The sequence below is a fragment of the Pyrgilauda ruficollis genome, unplaced genomic scaffold, assembly GCF_017590135.1.
Source record: "Pyrgilauda ruficollis isolate IOZ18807 unplaced genomic scaffold, ASM1759013v1 scaffold2, whole genome shotgun sequence".
Taxonomy (NCBI): Eukaryota; Metazoa; Chordata; class Aves; order Passeriformes; family Passeridae; genus Pyrgilauda; species Pyrgilauda ruficollis.
In genome coordinates, this window is record NW_024519206.1 from 5,896,505 (window position 1) to 5,919,426 (window position 22,922).

At 36.9% G+C, this 22,922-nt stretch overlaps 1 protein-coding gene across 1 annotated transcript in view; it reads right to left on the bottom strand.

The window, feature by feature from the left end:
* Positions 1-22,922, bottom strand: part of THSD7A (thrombospondin type 1 domain containing 7A) — a 222,196-nt gene that overhangs the window by 106,619 nt on the left and 92,655 nt on the right. Inside the window, exon 3 of the mRNA XM_041466725.1 lies at positions 10,510-11,341. Within this exon, the coding sequence (XP_041322659.1) occupies positions 10,510-11,341 (832 nt within the window). The remainder of the gene's footprint in view (positions 1-10,509; positions 11,342-22,922) is intronic.

Here is a 22,922-nt window from a genome sequence, read left to right on the forward strand (position 1 = left end):
TAACGCAGCATCAGTGTGAGGTTCATAATTTAAATTGAACAGTGAAGAACATGTCCTTTACAATGAATTCAATTAATTCACTCAGTACTGATATGTAACAAGAACTGCTATTTATTTGTTTTGACTATAATGTAAAGTAATGGAGCCCAACTGGCAAGGTTAATGCAAACTAAATAGTCTGTTCAATAACTTTTGTCTGCATTATTTTGCTTCTATTCCTTCACCATAATCAACATTCAGCTTTGGTTTTCCCATTATCCACATTCAGCTTTGATTTTCATTAATGAAATTTTCAGTTACTATTCCTTACTTTCATTCACTATACTCATTCTCCCAGAATTCTGATATATTTGTTTTTCTTCAGATGATTTGCCATTTGATTACATACAGAGATTTTCATTACTCTGAAATGAATAACATGGCTATGGTTCAGGAGATTGATGCCAACATAAACTCTTGGCACTCAGGAGGAACAAAAGACAAGGCTTTGACTGAAAGAGGACTTAAACAAAATGTTTTCATTTTTTTAAATTGAAAACTGTGATTTTTTTTAATCCTGGTTGACTATTTCATGTAGCAGTGGATTATGTCCACAGTGTCTTGGCTCCTGTCACTCTAGACTTCTTTGTAGATGTACCTACAGATCTGCCCAGTTGCTCCAGTCCTGGCACGACTGACCTACCCTTGTCACTGGTGTGGAAAGCAGACACAGAGAGTGTCAGAGAGCTCAGCACAGCCAGAATTATTTAGAGACATTCAACAGAGATCTATATTGTCAGACACCACACACAAAACCTAGGGAAAAATGGCATTCTTCCTCCTCTTGACTCTCTCATACTAAATAGTGTCACAGTACATGCCCTTCAAGATCAGGAAGAGCTCTGGAGTCAGAACTTGTTCTATTTTCCTACCTATTGGGAAGGAACTTCATTATTCTTTTTGCAGTTTGGCTTGCATTCTCCAAAGTAAAACATCAACAACATAATCCAATTATGCTTTGAACAAACAAGACTGACTGAATGAATGAATTAAGAACTTTAGAGGACTGAAGAAGATGCAGCCAAAAACTAGGCTATCTGCCTGGAAGAAACACATACTGAATATCACGAGATGAGGTTCAGCAGTTCAGCAGAAAAAGGTAGCTGCTTCTGAAGGTTTCAGATCAAAGGACAATCAGTATTCTAAGGGAATCCAAAATGCTTTAACAGGTTTTTAAAAAGCTTCATCTGAATACTAAGAAAGAAGAGCAAGAACTACCTGGAAGTTTAAAAAAAAAAAAAAAAAAAAAAAAAGGAAAAAAAAAAAAAAGAAGCCCGCAGTGAGCTCCCTCAGTACAGAATAATTTAACCATTTCTTAGCCACAAAGTCCTGCACACCATCAGGCATCTCCCACAATCAGCTACATCACTACATCATCACGAACCTTTTCTCTTGAATTCTTGCTGATCTCATTAAACATTACTTCATTGAATACCATTAGGAAAATGGTTTCCAATGTTTACCACCAGCCACAAGATGAGAACTGCTGACATACAAGCCCATTTCACCAAACAAACTCATCTGCAGAAAGACTTGGAACAATAACTAGTTACTTGCAGAACACCAAAAGTACATATTAGTTTAGCACTTGAATACCAAAATTGCACACATACACAAATACACAGAAGTGGGCTTGCAAAGGCTGACATTTTTGACTGAAGGGCAAATTAAAATTAGAGGAGTCTTTTGGAAAAGAGTCAGAAAGCAAATTTGTGTTTGAAAATAGCAATTGTAAATTACACCAGAAGAAGACACAACGCTAGGCAGCAGCCTTGCAAGGCAACCTACAGACATGCATGAACATAGACCCAACTCCCAAAGAATCCTTAAAGCAAAGCAAAGAATTTAAAGTAGGAGTTGAGTACAAGCATATTTTACTTTTCCAAGTGGAGAGAATATCAGCAGTTTGCTCAGAATTCTTTTCAAATCTTAGTAAATTGCTACAAGACTAGAGACTCTAAGGAACAGCTTGCAAAGACCACATCTGCATCTCATAAATGCAACCTTACAGTGAAGGAAGGGGTAAAATCTGTACCACATCACTCATTAGCATCACATTCTAGAAAAGCTCAGGTTGTTTAAACTGCTGGGAAATCTGATGATCCATGGGCAGACACACAGCCTAGATGCTCACACCCTTAACAGAACTACCTCACAGAAATGATCTGGTTAGGTCAGAAGGTCAAGTCAACCTTTGAATTATAATGACCCATGTGTGCAATTTTCTACTTTGCAATTTTAGCTTTGAATGATCATACTCATGGGCAGGAAGCCTGAAGAAACACAGCAGTATTCATGCTGAATATTAATCCTTTGTGTTATCTGAAATTAAATCCAGACCTTAATATTGCATGTGGAGTGTCTTCTCCTTGCTCTTTATTTAACCACCAGGGAACCTTAAGACATAATTAGTATGAGTAAGAGGGATTTTGGAGTAACAGGTACAAGAATCAAGCACAATGTCCTAATGTGCTGCAACAAGCTATTTATTTTCCATGCAGTGTTCTCCTCAGAGTTCATACAACTTGTTGGATGCTTTAACCTCTGAAGTAAAATAATCAAATGAACTCTATGCCATTCTTGGACCACAAGTACAGCTGGATTTTAAGAGAGACTGTGATAAGTATTTCGGCTAAAGGAAAAAAAGGATGTTTTCTCATAAATAAAATCAAAATTTAAAAAATTCTATTTAATGTGCAGGTACTAGACAGCAGGAAAAATAATAGAGTGATTTAAATCCAGAGCTTAGATAACCCCGGTGATCTACTCTGAAGACATAAAATGCCATTTGTGAAGTCTAGTCATCCTTGAGAGGTTCAGTTTATGGTTGGTACCAAGTTGTCTCTTTAAGGAAGTCAGTGAAAATACAGTGCCTGTACTTTTTCCTAGTAGAAAATTACATAGTCCTCATTCATTTTCCATACAGCTGCACTGTTTAGTATTGGTCATCTTGCACATTGTTCTGAGAAACTGTTAGTACCTCCCGGTATAATGGGCCATTATAATCACACAAACAATGAGTCCACTTCTATTCATTTACAATTCCAATACTGTCCACCTAAGTGTTTTTCACAAGACTATTTTCCCATGATCCTTTCACAAGTTTAACTAATTCTGCCAAACTATTTTGAAATAAACAAAACCACTCAGGCTTTCTACACTACAGGAGAAGATACAGGTTACGTACAGCTACTGTGTCAAGAAAAAATAGAGGCAAAGCAACAAGGGGTGCTACTATACCCAAACAAGTGTCAACAACAGCTGCTGTGGGGCTGTTGCAGATACCATGAGTGTCTGAGGAGATAAAGAAGCAAAAGTGTTCAGTGAGAGTGCTATCTTTCACAGTCCAGTGATACAGCAACATGCATGCACATCTCATGCTACAGATAATTTTGAAATGGCAGAGCAAGTTATTTGGCAAGTATCTACAGAGATGACTTATTAAAGCTTTAGGGAGGAATTTCCCTTTGTCAGTGGGAATTTTCATTACATAACATTAATCAGAATCTACTTTGACCCAAACTAACAGCTAGATTCACAGGGTTATCAGCAAAGGAAAAATAAACAAAATTACAAACTTTGTGAATATAAATATGCAGTATTAATGTTAAGATATAAAGAAATATATTACTGAAAACTATATAACTACTATTAGTTGTGTTTCAGGCATTAGTTTAGATTTGTCCCTGTACTGATGCTCAGATTTGGCAGTATCACTGGCTCCATTGCATTGTCCAGCACTTGGAAAAATGTGGTCAGCATTAGGAGGTGAGCCACACATTTTATTTCCAGTGGGACTGCTGAAAGCTAGGCACTGAAATAGCCAACCCTGATGCTCTGGGAAGTTGTGACTTCTGTGTGTGAGTCCTGTGCATTTCTACCTTGAGGGACAATATGTCCCAGAAGGATGCTCAATTCACATGCTCCCATACCATAACTTTATTTAGCAGATTGATACAACAAGGGCATACTCTAAGTCCTAGACTACGCTTAGCAGTTTGATAAAAAAAACAAAACCAAAACACAAATCTAAAAAAGTAATACATTCTATTTTGTTTCCAGTAGGACTCTTTACAGATTACAATATAATACCAGTATAGGAAATTAAAAATTTAGAATAATACTCCTTGATTAACATTTATTTTGTCACACTGAGGTCAATTAACATTAACTGACAAGGAGGCAGAAAAGCTGTGTAAAAGTACAGTGTAGGAGTATCTTCATTAAAGATCTTAGTGCCTAATTCAGTTTACCACTGTGCAACATAATCTCTAGATTGAAGCTGAAAATTCAACACTGCATTCATTCAAGGAAATAATTTATTCATTCATAGGATTTATTGCCACAAGAGATTATCAGAACATAGAGTACAACTCTCATTACATTATAGCCTATTATATTTTGCTAAGGAAGACAATTACATGTATTTGAATAAAAACTATATAAGAGAAAGGCACCCAGTCTTGATGATTTGCACAGAAATATATGAATGTCATACATCTAGATGACAGAACAATTGTTCACTGTATGAAAGGAGTTAAAATATGGTGTGGAAAAAGGAATCGTTCATTGCTGTTTCAATTATTCAGCACGGTGTGTATGTTTCCATCTTAAATCTAGATTTGGGCATGGTATGTCAAGTGTGTAGCAATACTGACAAGAGACTGTCAAAACAGCAGTCTCAGTAAGATGATTGAGCAGGTACTTAGAATAGAAAGGAACACCCATTGAATAATATTATACATATCCACAGAAATTACTGCCTCCACCAAAATCACATTAAAAAATTACACGATGCTTCTACTTTCAAATTTGTGGAAATTCTAAAGGCATAGTAGAAAACTATAGAAAAGCAATGTTTGCATCCTGTTTCTTTAATAATAGTTTGCATTTTCATTATCCCAATGCACCTGAAAAATAACCCTGTAGTTTTTAGTTATCAAGAGGTTTCTCATCCAACATTATTTTCTTCTTCCCTGTTCTCCATTTGTTAACAGAATGTGCTCTAAATAATTCCAAATTAATGAATCAAGATGACTGTATATAGCTCATTATCCAAGTGTGTGATATTTACAGGTGCTCTATAAGTGAGCTACTTATGTCTTTTAAATCCTCTCAGTATGGTGAGCTTGGAGGCTTCCTCTACAAACAGCAGTAGAGCTGCCTTTACAGCAGCATAAAAAGCAGGGGCAGACATACATGCCCTCATCTGGTTCTCAGTGACAAACAAAAGGTTACTTCTGCTCCTTGATCTCCACAGCCCATCCTCTCTGCATTGCTATTTCCCTCACCTTTCTGCAGCCCATCTCCTTGAAGTCACTGCACCTTAACCACTGCCACCTTCACACACATCCCCCTTTCTGCCTGTTGCCTCATGGAGGGGCTCAGAGAAGCCCAGAGAATCTCTTAAGATGTTTTTCTAAGCAAGGGATACATTACAGGATCCAGCAAACTGTGCTGCTGTATTGTGTGTCTGAATCTTTTCTCTGTTTGCTGACAGCATATTCCTCTGGGTGACTTGTCTGCTTTCCAAATCAATGGCATAAATAAAGCAACAGGCTTGTGATGGTTTGGCTTGGTTTTTTATTTTCCTCCTTCACACAGTTTATAATTTATAGGAGTGAAAGTCCATAAAGTGAACACAGACATTTGTTTTATTATTTGGAATGGGAGCATTGGGTTAGGAGGTTTAAGGACCTGGAAAAGAAAAAATAAAGCAAAAATGTCATTCTAGAGGACGAGATGCTCTCTCCTTGATTTTCCTGACAATATCTTGAGTATTATTTTCTTATCAGTCTAAATACTCAATTGGCCATTCCCAAATTCCTTATTTTTTGGCTACTCAGCACCTGTGACCAGTAGTGAATATCATGACTCTGCTTTAAGCAGATACATGTCTTTGTGAAATAAGATTAAAAATTAAGTATTACATATGCCCAACATAAGCAAGACAATTCAATAATTTTAGTCCTACTATCATCTCTCATGTCTCAACTATAGTATTGGAATAAATAAAAGCTCAAACTCTCTAAAACTTGAAATTTAGTAAAGCACTACAATGAGATTATAATGAAAACTTCCAAGAGTTAAATTTGTTATAAGATGTGGATGTAGTTTTCTAGATATTTAATGAATGCACAGAGTTAGTGAAGAAGATTAAAATAATTAAAATAATTACTTTCTAAGATGAACAGAGGTGAAACAAATCAAAGATTAGATTATCATATGAACAAATGTATTGAGCCTAAGACAATCTGCTAAATCATGTTTGGTTGGCATGTCTTAAATTTTGGATTCTTTTCTGCCCCTTCATTTTGTTCCTAGATTGTAATTGCATATGGTTATATTCTAACAAAGAAATAAAAGCTCTGAATATTTATAAAATTCTACTCATTTTTTTTTCTTTAATTCTCACTTCAGGTCATTTAGGTTGCCAATAATATTAATTTTCACATACAGGTCTGTTCCACAGTGGTGCTGCCAAGAGAGTATTAATGATTTACAGGGACTGCAACCAGAGCTGGTGGGGATGGTTTCCTATGTGGTCTCCTCCATTCTTCCCCCCATTCAGAAATGTTTTGGTCCCAGACTAAGCAAGATAACAAGCCATATCCAAATGATGTAGAAAAATAAAGGAAATAGTGCAAAAATTCCTGGGATTTTTTTTTTTTTTGAGACAGTTATATCCTTGAAGAACTGCTTTAACTACAGCCCCCTTTCCAGACATTTGAGTTAAGTGACTCTTAGCAGTGACAGGCTGTCCCCACACCTATGGAGCAGCTGCTTCAGGGGAACATGATGTGCTTTGTCACTGGATTTCAAAATCTTTGCTGCAGCAGAGAATCATACAGTTCAAAAAAGATACTCTAGTTCTGTTCCACGTTCTTACAGTTATAAATGACTGTGCTCAAGTCCTTCCAAATTTCCCACTCTAGTGGGGTCCCAAGAAAGCACTTCAGTAAAAAGGTTGTATGAATTAAAAACAGTTAAAAAAAAAAAGTAAAAAAAGGTTTCCTTAGACTTGTACAATTTGTACAAACCAGCCAAACATTTTTGCTAAACTTTCCCACAAAAGTCTGCTCACAAAGAAAATTATGACTAAATGTTTGAGACACAACAGCAACAGAGTCTATATTACAACAGGGAATTATAGGCTTTACATGAGGCATAATCATCACAACCTGTAATAGGGCAAACAGGTTTACAAGTCAAAATTAGCTTCTTCATACATTTTATGTTTCTCTACACTGCCAGTTTGTTGTCTAACAGCTCTCTTTGGTAAACCCCAATTTCACCAAAGAGGAAACATTTCAGACAACCAAGTGTTGCCCTCTACACTAACAGCAGCACTGTCCAGATTTTGTTAGCTATTCAGAGAAAAGTCATTTTGTAAGCCACTTTTAGTTACCGAATTTGGCTTTTTCCTTCAACATTTCTATTTTTCAAATATTTTTAGTGCACCAGAATTTCAGACTAAGGGGAACATAAAGCAAACACAGGCTGTGTGACACATACATTATTGTAGAAGGAGCAATACAAAATCCAATATTTCATCCTTCACGGGAGACTATCTATTGTTCACTCAGCAATAAAGTATATAAATTAAACTTTGATCTTCTTGTTTCACTTCTCTTTACCACTCCTGGTGTGCTGATATGTCAAGAGAATTTTGCCTTTTTGAAGTTTTGCTGACAGCGTTGCAGAACCATTTTCTCTGTAGCACCCTTCTAAAAGTTGTTCATTTTTAAAACCCTTTTTATAATATATCAATTTTGCTATCTCTGCAAAAAATATTACTTGCCTGAGGGTTTTTATTCTTCTTTCAGTCATGCTGCCAGGGGGTTGATTGTTTCTGATTGCTAAAGTCAAAACTCACTGAAAATGGACTATTTAAGCTGAAGAGCATTTCACATGAGAAGGGCAGGTTTTCCAGCGACCTTACTTGTCTATATTATTTAGTAACACAGTTACTATGTGATGAAGATTACAAAATCATTTGAGCTGGCTGCATTGACACCCTGAGCAGAAAAATAATTCTATTGTTTCATATTCTGGAATGGCAGTCATAGAATAAAGCATTTGATTGCTTAGTGAAGGGGTGCAGCATAAGTTATGCAAATGGATACAGGTGACATACATTGGCCTCTAAAAGCTGTGTTACCAGCACCAGAATTTCTCACATGAGTAATTTCACCAAATTTTCTTGTTTATACTATGCAACTGGAAAAAAAAAATTCTGTATTAAAATTGATGTGAAGACTACTAGAAATCCTTTGTGCAATTAAAGCATAAAATCTTATCCATTAGACATAAAAATGCCCGTTGCATCATGTTTAATTTTCACCTCTTTGAAGAACTGATCCTACATTGTATAATCTATTGTTTCACTGCCTTAGGCAAGAGGGTTTTATTCACTTCCCTGCACCAGCCTGAAATTGCACAAGAGGCTGTGGTATCTGAACTTAAGACAGTGCTGGTGATCTAAGTGAATTCAAGAGTGAATGTAAAGATGATGAATAAAGTATGCTACTGACTTCCAACTGTACTTTTACTTTCTTTTACCATTTATCAGAGCTTTGGCATGACTGTGTCATTCCTCCCTTTTTTTTACTCAATAATTTTCTTAACCTTTCAAAACTTAGGGACTTTCAAAAAGAGTGCCTGGCTGCTATCTGATAGCAACTGATGTATAATAAATTATTCCTTGTATTTAAAGGGTAATGATGTTTCTGGGCTAGGCACAGTGTGGTCTGCATGATGTGAGGCTGGAAAAGGAAGGATAAATCTTTTCTGTACCAACAATGAGATTGTGGTGCAGCCAATGCCTGGGACTGCCTGAGCTGCTGATTTTAAGATTCCTTGTGAAGACCTTCATCAAACTGTGGATCAAAATGTTAAAGAACTAAAGAAAACCAGACCTAGAAGAGACTGCAAAAAGACTATGCAGTCAGTCCGCTCTTCCCTAATCAAGAGCTACTCCAGGTGTGTCATCACTGACACGTGCATTTTTCTAGCCTTTGCTTATAAACTTTTGAAGACGGAGGTGCCACACATGGCTCAAGAAATTTTCTGCAGTCTCACTATTCCCAGTATTGAGAAGCCTAGCCTCATTCTGCACTGCTGTGATTTGCCCATTATTGCTTTCCCAATACATCCATAATATAAAGAGAGAATAGGTTGTTCCACTCTTCCTTGTGATGGCTTGTTACATACTCATAGGCTTTTCTTTCACATCTTCACACATATGTCGCTCCTTCAACTAAACAACCCCAGCCTTTCAGTCCTTCCCTTAAACCAGGGAACTTATCATTTTCCTCTTTCACTGCTGGATCATCTCTTGAAAGGAATTATACTCCAAAAAAGTTTTCTACACTTGAAAAACAAGATATTATTTGTTTTCTAATTGGAAAGGTGGAAGCAATTACATGTTCTGTGATAGAATGTTTAAATGGCACAACAAAAACTCAAAAGTAAAACACCTTGAAAGAAGTTCCTAAACAGTAATATAGCAGCAATGACTGTCAGCCCCATTCAGCAAGGTATCCTAGTAATTTCACAGTTGAAGTAAAATTGATTAATCAGGCATTGAACTAGAGGGCAGGAAATAGAATCACATCAAAGAAAGGAAGACTAGACTGAAAGAAGATTTTTGAGTTGAATAAAAACATTCTGGGGGATAGGAAAGAAATAAATAAATAAGCTAGCAAAAGAATGCGAGATAAAACAAATCAAAGATCATACAATTTTAGAAACACACCCAGAAGCCTGTGGAAAGAATTATCAAAACATCAGTGATTGACAGAACACTTGAAAAGTAAAATAACAAATCAAGATATGTAAGTGAATACCAGAAAAAACCCAGGGCAGACAGCATAAAGGTACAGATGAGAAAGAAATAGAGGAAGTACATGGAACAAGCAGAGGTTTTACAGTCTCCCTTTCAGAAATTTTGCCACAGGAATCAAGAGGGACAAACAATATTTCATGCTTATCTATTTAAAAAAAAAATATATGGGAATGAGTAGCTGCTGCTTTCTCATGCATCCTTCTCTGTTGTTTTGTACTTTTACTGTAAGTCTGACTCAGTCCAGTTTGCTGTTAGTCTTTGTGCCCATCATCTACACCACCTGTTTCAAAAATGCATAACTTGTTAGATAGCAGGCACCTGCCTGAACCCACAGAAACAGAGCAGATATTTGACATGTATCTTCAAGCATTTGGAGGAAATCTATTTAAGAAAACAGAGGTTAGGGACTAGCACAGCTTAACAGCGCACATGTATGTGATGCTTAGTATAATCACCAGCACTGTTTGCATGTTTCACGTCACAGAAAACACTTCAGCTTGATGATGGATGTAGAAGTGGAAATAGCATGAACTCCATTCTGAGATTTGGGTTTATGTAAAAGAATAGCATGTTTTACTTCAAACAGATAAAAATTTAAGTATGCAAACATAAATAGTGATTACCTCAGAGCAGCAGTTTTCCCATTTCTGTGAGTACACGTGACCTGCCTTGTTTGGTACCCAATTTGTATGTCCCAGTATTTGTTCTCCTGTCTATTCTGTCTGTTACGATTCCTCTTCTTCTTAATTAACTCGCGAGCCTCAGGATCTCGAACTGCCTTTTCTCTCTCCTTTTCCTTGTCTTTGTTCTTCCCTCGTTTCCTCACTTGCCTTATTTGTCTCGAATGGGGCACCGAGCATGCGCTCCATGGTCCCACATTTAGGCTGTACAGGCTTTCTTCAACAGTGCATGGGCTGGACTGGCACATCTGGAATTCTGTGAGGTTGGGGCAAGCTGACCCGCCAAACTGCGGCGGAGCCACCACGTGCCGCGTCCGATGCTGGAGCCCATTGCCGCAGGTCTTGGAGCACTCAGACCAGGGCGAGAACTCGGCCACGATGCAGTCCTGCCGGCACGGGATGAGGCACGCCTGCTCCTGCCGGGGCTTTGGCTCAAAATACTCACAGATGACATCTTCAGCTGGAACCCCGTTGGACTTCTGTATACAGGTGATGTCCCTTGTCTGGATCCCTTCCTCCCCTCGGAGGCACTCCAGGGGCTTCTCGTGGCTGCGGGAGAGGACAGGCCGGCACTGGTTCCAGCTGCCGATCTGCCAGTCGTACAGCTCCTTGTGCCAGTCACAGACACGGAAACAGCTCTGCTGGTTGTCCGGCCGCTCGGGCTGCTTGCAGTTCGTGGGCAGCGTGGTCCAGCCCTCCACGTGGGCACACCACACTGCTCTCGTCTGGATGCCTCCTGGGCCGCATTCATCTCCCATGCATCTCCCCCATGGACCTGGAAAACAAGATAAGATGCTAGCATTGCTCACTCAAGTTATTTCTCTGCCATACTGCAAAAGCAAGCTCTCAGTATTTCCTGTATGTAATGTAAGAATTTCATCCTTGGAGAAACTCAAACTTTGAGTTTCTTTGAGAATTGAAACTCAAACTTTGAGAATACAAGCATGGGATTACTCTTCACCTACTGTTTTTAGGGTTAGAGATACATTTCACTTTTCCTCCCAAACTGAATATTTAATATTGAATAATTCCTTAACATACACATGAATTAATCATATTAGAGAACAATGAACTAAGCAATCACATTCACAACTTAGTTTTTGCTGCCACGGTAGGAGCCAAAACTCTTCTCTTGAAGGCATGAATTGGATCTCTTTCATACACTTAAATAACTTTTTCTGGACTGTTTAATTTTTTTCTTCATATTTCTACTGCACTATACTTTATACCTTGATGCCAATTAATACCATATTCTCTTCCTTCCATACTGCATGCAAAAAGGAGAAAAACTACACAATACATTTTGGAAAACAGTGGTGATTTCAAGTAGGCTTCTTCTAGTCTTTCCTTTATTACAACTAAAATAAAATTAAAATCCAGCTAAAAAATGCTTGTTCCACACAATCTGTGACATTATTATAGAAAGAATAAACTCTTGAAGACAGAGACATACCAGCTGGTAACTCTCCAAATAACAGAAGCTATTGAATTACAGAATCATAGAATACTGGGTTGGAAGGGAATTCAAGGATGATCTGGTCCAAACTTTCTTGGCAAAAGAACAGTCTAGACAAGATGGCTCAGCACCCTGTCCAACTGGAACTTAAGTATCCAATGTTGAAGAGTCTATCACTTCAATGATACAACTTCTATCACTTCAATGAACAACTTCTGATTGTTCTCATTGTAAAAGTTTCCTCTTGTGTCCAATTGGAATGCCCCAAGGAGTAACTTACACCTAGTTGCAACCAACTTGTTCCTATCATTTTCTTAAATCTCCAAGGTCTATGGTAAATATTTGACATGCAACATGTTGTTATAATAAATGTCAACAAAAATAGATGAAAGGCTATATCCTTGCAAGATGATGTAGTTGCTTTTTCCATTATTAAAATCAGAAATATTCACCCAGTTCAACATGAAATCCACAAGCCAGAGGTTAAAAAATCCTATATTTTTCAGGTTTTTTAAGATCTCCCCTCATACACACTGTGAATTGACTTACCACATAAGAGCAAAAGAATAAACAATTCAGAAAAAAACCCTGCAACTACTTATCAAATAAAAGCTGTCTATCTGCAGACACTTGATCACACAGAAGATATTTCCTCTGACTGGGGAGTTCTCTGTCCTATGAAGAAATTGGGGCCAAGCCACACAATCCTCATTCACCTGAATGACCCGAGTACAAGACTATTTCAGTGAGTAAAGCTGTTGAAGGAGCCAGGCTGAGCCTTTACTATTTTCAAAGCAGGTTAACAGCATAATTTGGTACTGCACAGGAATAAGTGAAATGAACTATGGCAGATACAAATTATTTACAACATCTTCTTTTTGAATGTCTGGAAGCAATATGTGGCCACATTTTATTACTGATTCCCATGAGCTTTAAACCTCTCATTGCCTTCCACACAATTTTCATCTGTTCATCCAACATTAACTTCAGCACCAGTTTGGGAATGGGCTGATGATAGGCTATATATTTAGCCTCTGCTCCTCATTGTTTCTTTTTTAAGTGAACACTGTGGCTGAACAGTTCACTTGTAGTTCTAAAACCCTGAGAATGAACACTAGCTGGCTGAAACAGCCATAGTAGCTGGCAGATTCAGCCCATGGAAAATCCCCCATATTTTTTTGCAAACTAAGTTTGAATTATAGTTGCCAAGATCTATCTAGCTATCCAGAAAAATTAATGCATATTAAATATAAACACATTTCAATTTCCATTTCAGCAAGACTGCGCTACTTTATCTCTAACCAGCCTTCCACAAATGACATAATTATTGCTGTATTTAATTTGGGTGTATTTATACTGAGTTGAGAGATGCCATTTCCTCAAAACATCACTTTGAACAACTGCCATTTTTTCAAAAATAAAGACTGCAGAAAATCTTCAATTAGAGCAGAGATACAAAAACCACTTGTGATTGAAATAAACTGCTTATCTTGCAAACTATGAATTTCTACCTTACCATGTCATTACACCTTGTGTATGGTTTGTGCACTCAATGAAAAAATTCCTCTTTCTAAAGATCAGGTTGTTATTGTACCCCAGATGAAAAATTTGCCCACTTGGGAGTCCATCATATCTCCATTGTCAAAAAATCACATTGCACCTAAAAACATGCTTGTCATCAAAACATCTTCAATCCAATTCTAAGGCAGGTTGAAAATTATTAGTGAAAACACTATTGAAAATTATAAAAATCTCAGCCTTGATGCAACAAATACTGCCTTTGGAAATGTAAACATGAACAAAAACTCTGTTATGTGACTGTCCTACCTGGGCAAAAATAAATTCTTTCATTAGATTATAAATACATTGTTTTTAGAACTGAATTATAAACAATGATGAGATGCACAGATAGACCCGTAGTAAATTGCATAACTTTGCTTGTCCTGTGAAGTAGTAAAACATTTTAATAAATCATTACAGGTGAGTACCTACAAACCACATTTACATGACCCTTTGAGCAGACTGCTGCTCAGTAATTCTATGTTCATGTGCATGCCGACACAGAGCTCCTAGTGATGTATCTGACCCTCCCTCTTATCTACATTAGGCTGATTTTTAAGTTTAAAGACAAAACAACCAGCTTAGAGAAAAAGACTCTAAGTACACTAAAGCGTACTTTAAGTACACTTAAATTTTCACTCTACTACACACTTCTTTATATGACTATGACAGGGTCTAAAAGGGAACCACAGCTTTGAGGCAAGGATCTGTTTAGGCTTTGTCCTCAGTGAGCTTCCTTAAAAAAACTAAAGTGCTTCCACACTTGACCAAACCAAATTTCATTTGCACAGAAAGTTAAAATTTGGGGTGGGGGCAGGTGTTAAAGAAGAAGCAGAAAACAAGACAAAACACAAATACGTAATTCTTCCCTGCTCTCTAAGCCTCTTCCCTGCCCTCTAACTCTTCCCTGATTTTAAATGGCAGGAAACTGCCCCGTGCTGTCTGGCCTCCAGAAATACCTCTGGCCCTGCAGTCCTGGCCACACACTGGCTGCCATACCCTCCTCTCACTCAAATGGTTTCTCTTTTCTATGCTCAGGATCACAGGATATTCTTAGTTGGATGGGACCCACAAGGATTACCAAGTCCAACTCTTCCGTGAACGGTCACTGGGGATCAAGCCCACAGCCCTGGTGTTATCAGCACCATGCTCTAACCAACTGCTTGTCTGTGTTTCTTTTAACCTCAAAAGCTTTAATCACAAACTTAAAAGACCTTTTTTTTATGTTTATGTGATAGAATCAAGGATGAATATTTGGTTTTTAATGTACAGGAAAAAAAAAAAACAAAACAAAAAAAAAAATCAACAGATACCATTCTTCACAACTAGCTACATTTCACTTTGGGATTATGGAATATATAGAAAAATAAAAACATAAAGAAAAAGACCTCAACCCTAACACTTCCACACTCAGCATTCATCAAGAACAAGAGTATCAAGCTAATTCCCAATGAATAAATTTCAAAACACCTATGAATATCCAAGCAATTTCAACAGGTTAATCAATTAATCTTATTTAGATTAAAGAAGAATTGATATTTCATTTCTTTCTTTAGTTTTTAAAGAATAAAAAGTTATAATTTCATGTATTTCTAGCTGTATTAATAGAAACTTGCTTTGACCAAAATTATACTGAGAAATACCAATTTTTTTTTCTTTTGAGAACAATTTCTGCCATCCACATTAACCAATAATCCTGTTATTTTTCAGCTGTATGCTTTGAAATCTTCAGCTAAATTACCCATATTTCCCTGTATTCACAAGTCACTGTAATCAACCTCAAGCACTTGCTGAGGATGTTATTGCTATGCATTTGTATGTGGACATCAGGAAAAGAGAGGGAGAGGTTTCTCTCCAATTTTCCTTACAACTACCCATCTCTCTGCAAATTACCAAGAGCCTACAGTAATTCACTTCTAATTTAAGTGGCCCCAAAAACATTTCAAGCTTCAAGGTGAGGCATGGTTGTCTTTTGAAATTAATCACATGAAAACAGGAAAATTAATGTATCTGAACTGAGTAAAGGGGCTTTGTGACTTTTCAAAAAAATCAAAGAAATGAATCCTAAAGTATTGCTAATCCACTTTAAAGTTCTGAATGGTTCTTAAAAGTATGAAAAAATCACATAGAGGTTACCTGCGCTATGCTTTTTGTATTGTATTATTATGTGTAGTACATTTACCACTGTTTTTGTAAATATGAAGTTTTGGGATAAAATTCACGTCACAGAAACTCAAGTAGCATACATATGCAACTCAGAATGAAAGGGTTCAGCAGAACACAGCACAGAGTCCCACCCACCATTACTTAAAGGCTGCAGGAGGTGGGGGGTGGCTGCCCTTTCACAAATCTGCAGCTGATGTTAAGCACTAATAACAACAAGAATGTCTTTAGGAAACCTGTCAAGCCTAATCAAGGCTTCATATAATATTTTAATTTGGCCTTTATGAATATTCTTTAGGTTCTCTTTCCCAGTGAAGCAGTCTTCACACAGGCACTCCGCTGTCCCTGCTGTGCGCTGATCCAGACCCGCCCTGCCAATGGGATGCACATGCACTCAAGCCATTTCACACTGGGGAGAAAAGGCCGCTGCAGTGAATGCAAAATAGCTTTTCTTTGGATTTGTTCTAAACCTACTTGGATGAACGAATCATACTTTGCCTGTAGTGAGCTGAACTTGATTCATGAAAATGCTATCGTTTATCCACTCTTTATTTAATCAGTGTTTTACAAACAGCAGTTACAGAAATAAATAGGAAGCTTGCTTCTTTTTGTTCTGGGAGTTGTCACTGAAGTCTTACTGAGTTTAAAATGTCATTTGTAATTCTTTGTCTTCTAAAGAGATTACTGTAAAATACAATATTAAGATTCCCTCTAAGCTTCTGAAGGATTAAGATTTATTTTTTTAGAGAGCAGGAACATAAGTGAATTAACCATTCCTGCAAGTTTTTTTCTGAAATTTCAGGGACTAACCACAATGGAGTCAAAAACTGAAACTAAACCCCCACTAAAGCACTGACAGTTTTGCAGCTGAGAACAAAGTAAAGTTATCATTGTATTTAATATAGTAAATTTTAATACTGTTTCAGTTATTGTTTCTGTTTTATAAAGAACTTACTTTCAACTTTGATCCAGGACATATAAGGCTATGTGAAAATCCCTTGAGCTCTTCTCCTCATACAAATACAAAGAAAGACAAAATAATCCCCCAACTATCCTGAAACATGTAACTCCAAACACATCTTAAAGCACTGAGCATGACATTACTCGCATTTTTAACAAATGAGGGTTGCACTGATTTAAACTGAATTTTGTTGTGCTTTCCGTGAGAATTGGTTTTGACCCATTTTGTGTGACTGGTTTGGTGCCTGTAAGTAGCATTAACAGTTTAATGCCAGGGAGAGAGACTCAGACCGCATGAGACAATGAGCAGCTTAGTTTTCAGCATTTTGAGAGGATTGTATTTAATGGGACTATTGAGAGGCTGATTAGCAAAAATCTACTTTTTCTAAGTTCAGAAACAAGCTAACCTTACCTAATATTGGAACCCTCAAATTTCTTTGTATCATGAAAAGGTTGTGAAGGGGGCAAAAAAGGTTAACTGGGTGATACAGGGCTGAGTCACAAGGACACAAGTATTACAAGACAGAGTTCAATCCTAAGCAGTAAATCTCAAGAGAGGTCAAAAAGACACAGATCAAGAAGTATTTGAAGGACTCAGAAAATGACACTGAATGCAAACTGCAGCCCCTGATAGTGGAGCCGGTCAAAGAGCTGGATGAACAGCCGATCACTAAGAATACAGCAGCTTCAGAGCTTTGCCAAAATCACTTGCAGATCTGCTTGGCTGAATTAAAATATAAGAAGCATGTCTCTAACTTGGTACAGTATATCTGTATTATTTATATTTGCTTTACACAAAGGAAAAACAACCACTGCTGCAACAAAGTATTTATATCACAGGCAGTAGCTAATTGTGGAAGTCTAGACAGGGAGTAATCTCACTGATACAGACACATTGCCTGTCACACTGGCAAAAGGTAATACAGCAAAATGCTGTAATTCTAGATCAATTACTGGCAATTTTTTTTTTTTTTTTAATAGAGTCTGTCTTGCTGCCAACACCACATGCTGGCCGCATTTGGACAGACAGATTCTATAATTTATACTACTGGGAGTGCCAGCACAGTAGAAGAGCACTGATAGACAAAACCTTGGTTTTGCATCTTTCCCAGCCGTGGCAGGACTCCCTGGGTGCTGTATGACTTGCTGCCTGCTCTGTTTGCCAGCAAATTTTCCCCTCCAGGAGTGCTATGGATCACCTTGACTGCCGTTTCTATTTAATGCTTTTGTCTTTCTTGGCTCCTCTTTCAGAGGTTGAAAAGAACATGCAAGGCAGTGTCTGCATCAAAGAAAAGGGATTTAGGATATGGAAGAGAGATAAAACAGAAAGGATTCTTAGCATAATAAAACACAACTCCTGTGATTCAGAGGAATATAATGAAGTAACAAATATGCCTACAAGTTATTTAACTCTTAGATCAAATTTCTTCTTTTCTAATAGCATAAGGAAGAGTGTAAGGCTCAGTGCAATTCCAAGAATTTCAGAATCTGGAGAACAAGTTTTTGAAATTTCTCAAATTAACAATAAAATATAAAAAAATACCATTAAAAAAGTAATTTATAAATTATAAATTTATAAATTGCACATTGTTTCCCCAGCTTTCCAGAGTACTTTCCAGAGTACTTCAAACAGTGGAATAAAGGCAAATCAAAGCATATAAAAATCAACCTCTTAGTTATCTTTCCAAGTGTGCATATAATTATTAAGGCACTTAATAAAATGTGGGCCCTTTTCTTTTTTTCCTGTATTAATATCCATTGGGAAAATACATTCACACATGTTCCTGCTACTATTCACAGTATGGTAATTAACATTATCCATCTGTTTTCCAATTTCCCTAAAAATCATGAATGTAACACACATGATACAAACCTAGGAGTAACCATACAATTTTAAATTCTGACCTCAACATCACAAAAGGCATTAACACTTATTCAGTGTTTCCCTAACAGCACTGTCATATTAGAACCTCACAATTACTAGAATCAAATATTTATTTTCTTCCAGCAAAGAGGAAATGAAATTTTATACATTAGAAAACTGGTGAGTCTAAGACAAGGTTGTATATTCCCTAACAAAAGTGTTGAATGCAACATGCTTTCCCAGTGTTCATGTGGTTTCTTGTGCTGTAATTCATGGCAGTTTTAACACCACATTTCACTTGGTAGAGAGGTTATTTGGCTGCTCTGTGTTTTTTTCTGTGCTTTAATATTGCAACAACTATAATAGAGATGAACTCTTTTTTCCATTTCTTATAAACATAGAGAAACTAAAAAGTATCTATTTCTACAGTACCAAAAAAAAAGGAAATTGAAACAAACATAAAGAAATTAAATGGTCTCAAAATTTTTCTCCTCTTCTTAATAAAATGCTAGTTCTTCATCTGCTCTAGACAGCCAGGACTGAGAACCTAATTCAATACTTATATTAAAAAACCCTCAACCATCTTCTTATATTTGTCACTGTTTAATATTTATTTTGTTGTTCTGGCTGTACACATTCAATTTTTAAAATAAACTGCATCAGGATCCACACTTTTCATAACACATTTCTGCCCAAAGTAATTTGACTGTACAGTGGTGTAACACCCTGGAAATTGCTATCTGCACCGAAGCTATCAAGAGCCTTCAGCTTGCTGTAGTAGTGCAACATTTTTCTGAAGTATATACTGGCACATAAACAAACATGAAAGGTTGACAGCTCGCTGTGCAGAACATTTCTGGCTTTATGCTGTTGTTATCACCTGGAATGAAATCCTCTCCTTTAGGCTTATTATAAACTTTAGCTAATTCCCAAAACATTATTCAGTTTTAAAACAGTTCTTCCTCCAAATTTCTCTAGCACAAATTCCTCTCCGTGCATTTTCCATTTACGTAGTATAGCAGTAGCAGACAAAATGAATATTAAATGAACACACAAAAGGAATATTTAATTGAAGCAGCATGGTTTAAAGAAAAATAGAGCTTCTATGTTCTACAAAGCAATTACATTGCTTTGAGCTACTAGTCATGTTGGAATAAATACTTCTGATATTGAATACAGTTTCTTCTAGCCAACAGTCTGTTTACATATAAAGCTGGTTCATGAATGTTTCTTAGTTTCTTTAAAGGTGGTGTTAAACCATCCTAACATATTCCTCACATTGCTCTCCTTATGTTGCCTCTCTAGTCACGCTGGAGGCTGAAAAGCCAGATAACGCTCTTGTGAAAAAATGATGATTCTCATACATAGCAAACACTCTTGCAGGCTTTGTAAGATGGATGAAAGGTTTTATTAACCTTTGCTTGTATCTCTGCCACACGTCTGTTTTGGTTTTCTTCTGATCATCCACACTTGAAAGCTGCTCTGCCTCTCCCCTGCGAGGCAGCTGCACTGAGTCAGGCCAAAGACCTACCTACCCCAGCAACAAAGAACTGGAGCTTGAAGAAGGTACAGAAATATGGTGAGCAAATATGATGTCTTCCCTGGTATCCTCCCAGCTTCCCATCAATTCCATCTCACACACCACAGCAGACACGTTGATACAAACTTTCTCATATAAATAATACTTATATATGGACAACAGATAAAGAAAATCCATGTGTTCCACCACCTTCTAAGTAAAATCAGTTTTAGAACTCATATTAGAAACTCTTAAATTTACTGTTCTTTTTTCCATGCTGCCAGAATGGAATGATAAAAATGTATAGAAATACCAGAAATTTAATGATAGAAAGCAAATGGAATGAACCTATTTTTTTCATATACCATGGGCAAAGAAAAATGAAACAAAAACCAATCCCCTCAACAGCAGGACCAACTGCAAGTAAATCCACGAAATCAGCAGTTACTCCCAATTACTATTCAGACTGTAATCATCAGTAAATATTATCATTTTACAATGAAAGCCTGATAATAATATGTGCAACAAAAAGAATCACCATGAATTATTCTTATCTGTGTCCCTGTAGACTTCTACAGCTCCATCTCTGTCAGAATCTGATTTTAAGAGATAGGTTACTGAGAAAATCAATTCCAAATCCAATGCCTAGTAAAAAGAAGGATTTGATTTGTATAGATTAAGATGAAGTTTTCTCCTTGATTTTGAACAAAGATTCACTGTTTTCTAAGCATTTTATATTTATTTTATCCACAAATCTTAAAGCAAATTTTAGCTGAATCACTGCTGAGATAACATCTCACATAACCTGAAATCTCACTGTCAATGAGTGTTCTCACTAACCATATGAGGCAATGCAGATTTTTGCTAATTTAACTAATAGTGGCTGGCCCTCCACTTTTCATCAGAGTGAATCCCAACTAGATCTATTGTAAACACGCTACTAGTCCTTGTCATGATACTTTGGGCATCAGCATGTGCTGCAACACCAATTTCTTGGTAACATTAGGAGAGTTTGTTTTTGTGCAGTCTCATGTAATCGAATGATAATTAGTCATATAGAACAGGCAACAGAGACTTTACATCAGATTTAATTTCTAGCACAAATAATTTTACAATTCAGTTTGTTAAATGCGATTTTCTTTAATGCACACAGACTGATGCCTTAAAAAAAAAAAAAAAAGAGTATTTCTGTTCCAATTTTCATCAAGACCAAGTGAATGCTTTTATTTTTCTGCCGCTGTTTCATTTTCTGCCCTTTGATTTCTTTCCCTTGCTCATCATAGCCTCCTGCTGTGGTGCTGATGGCCAGAAGTGCTAGTTGTGAGGCTGCTGCAACCACAGGGTACGTCCGTCAGCACAGGCCATCATGCTTGTGCCAGCCCAGTGGTTTGTAATTCCAGGCTCTGCTCACATTAGCCAAGGGCAAACAAGACAAAAACCTCCTCCACTGAGAAATGAAGAAATTCACTTACACAGCTTTTCAGAAACTGGCTGCACCTTTTCAGCTTGGCTACTAGAACCAGATATCAAAAATTAAATGTACTATCTTTGCACACTGGCTTGTTTAAAAGGTCTGACTGCCTGCAAGGTATGATGTCAGACAAGGTAGCCAGAAGCTGGTTATAAGAAAACAATACAGTTCAGCTGCATGAAGTCATAAAGAGATTTAAGTACTCAGTCCCACTGCTACTATAGCAGGATGATCTATAAACACCACTTCTGTCACCTTGCACTTCAGCTTCTTCAGTGTAAGACAAGGACAACAAAATTAATTTTTAAAGCCCATTATAGGTATTAATGAAAAACTGTGTGCAAATAAGTAAATAGCAGTAAGAATACATGTTCTGTCATTTTGTCTCTGGAACAACACAGTTTACTCAACATCTTTCCCTGGAGTCTTGCTCTAAATCCCAGTTGTGTTCAATGGTGTGTTTTAATAAAAAAGGCAAGAACCAGATGATAAACTAATACTTTTCCTTGCTCTTGACAGAAATCTTATTCATAGAGCACAGCATGTATACTTCTCATCTGTGTCTTTCCTCTACTTCTTGGCCACAAGAGAGCTAATACAGATTTTCAAAGATCAAATAAGGTTTCTCATATCTCTGGATTCTTTATAGCATTCTTTGCCACAAATGGAATGAAATAAAATAGCAGACCTGAACTTAATGAATATCACTTAAATAATGCAATGGACCTGTCATCCTTTTGGCTTTCTTCTAATTCATTGGGGCAAAAAAAGCTTAATGAAATTGCATATGCAGAAAATTATGCAAAGGGTCAAATGTATATAATTATCTTTATTTACCTTTAAATATTTCATTATTTAAATTGCCTCATTGTTGGGCTGAAATAACAATTCAGTCATAACTCTTCTGAAGTGTACTAAGACTTTATGTCTTGCTGAGATACATTCTCCCAAGCATATCCTCTGCTCATTTATTATTCATTATCATCTGCATTTTGCCAAATTCCTTTGAAACCCATTTTCCATTTAAAATGGCAACTTTCCCTTAAAACCGTGGTGCATTCATCATACAGACATGGTACTCAAAATGCAAGGCACATAAGTCTTGTGGATATGCTCAAAATACAGGTGCCACTGTATATCAGAGAAGAATAGATCTATATTAGTTTTGAAGAAATCTCATCAGGACCATATGACACCTGTCACTGCAATGTATGCAAAATAAGCAATGTCTTCATCTGACTGCCCTGTAATCAATCATTTTCATTCAGACATAACTGGGACAAATAATTAGTTCAAGAAAGTGACTATTACTTAGTCACTCACTTCCCTCTGCAAATGTGTTGACAAAATTGTATTAAATAAG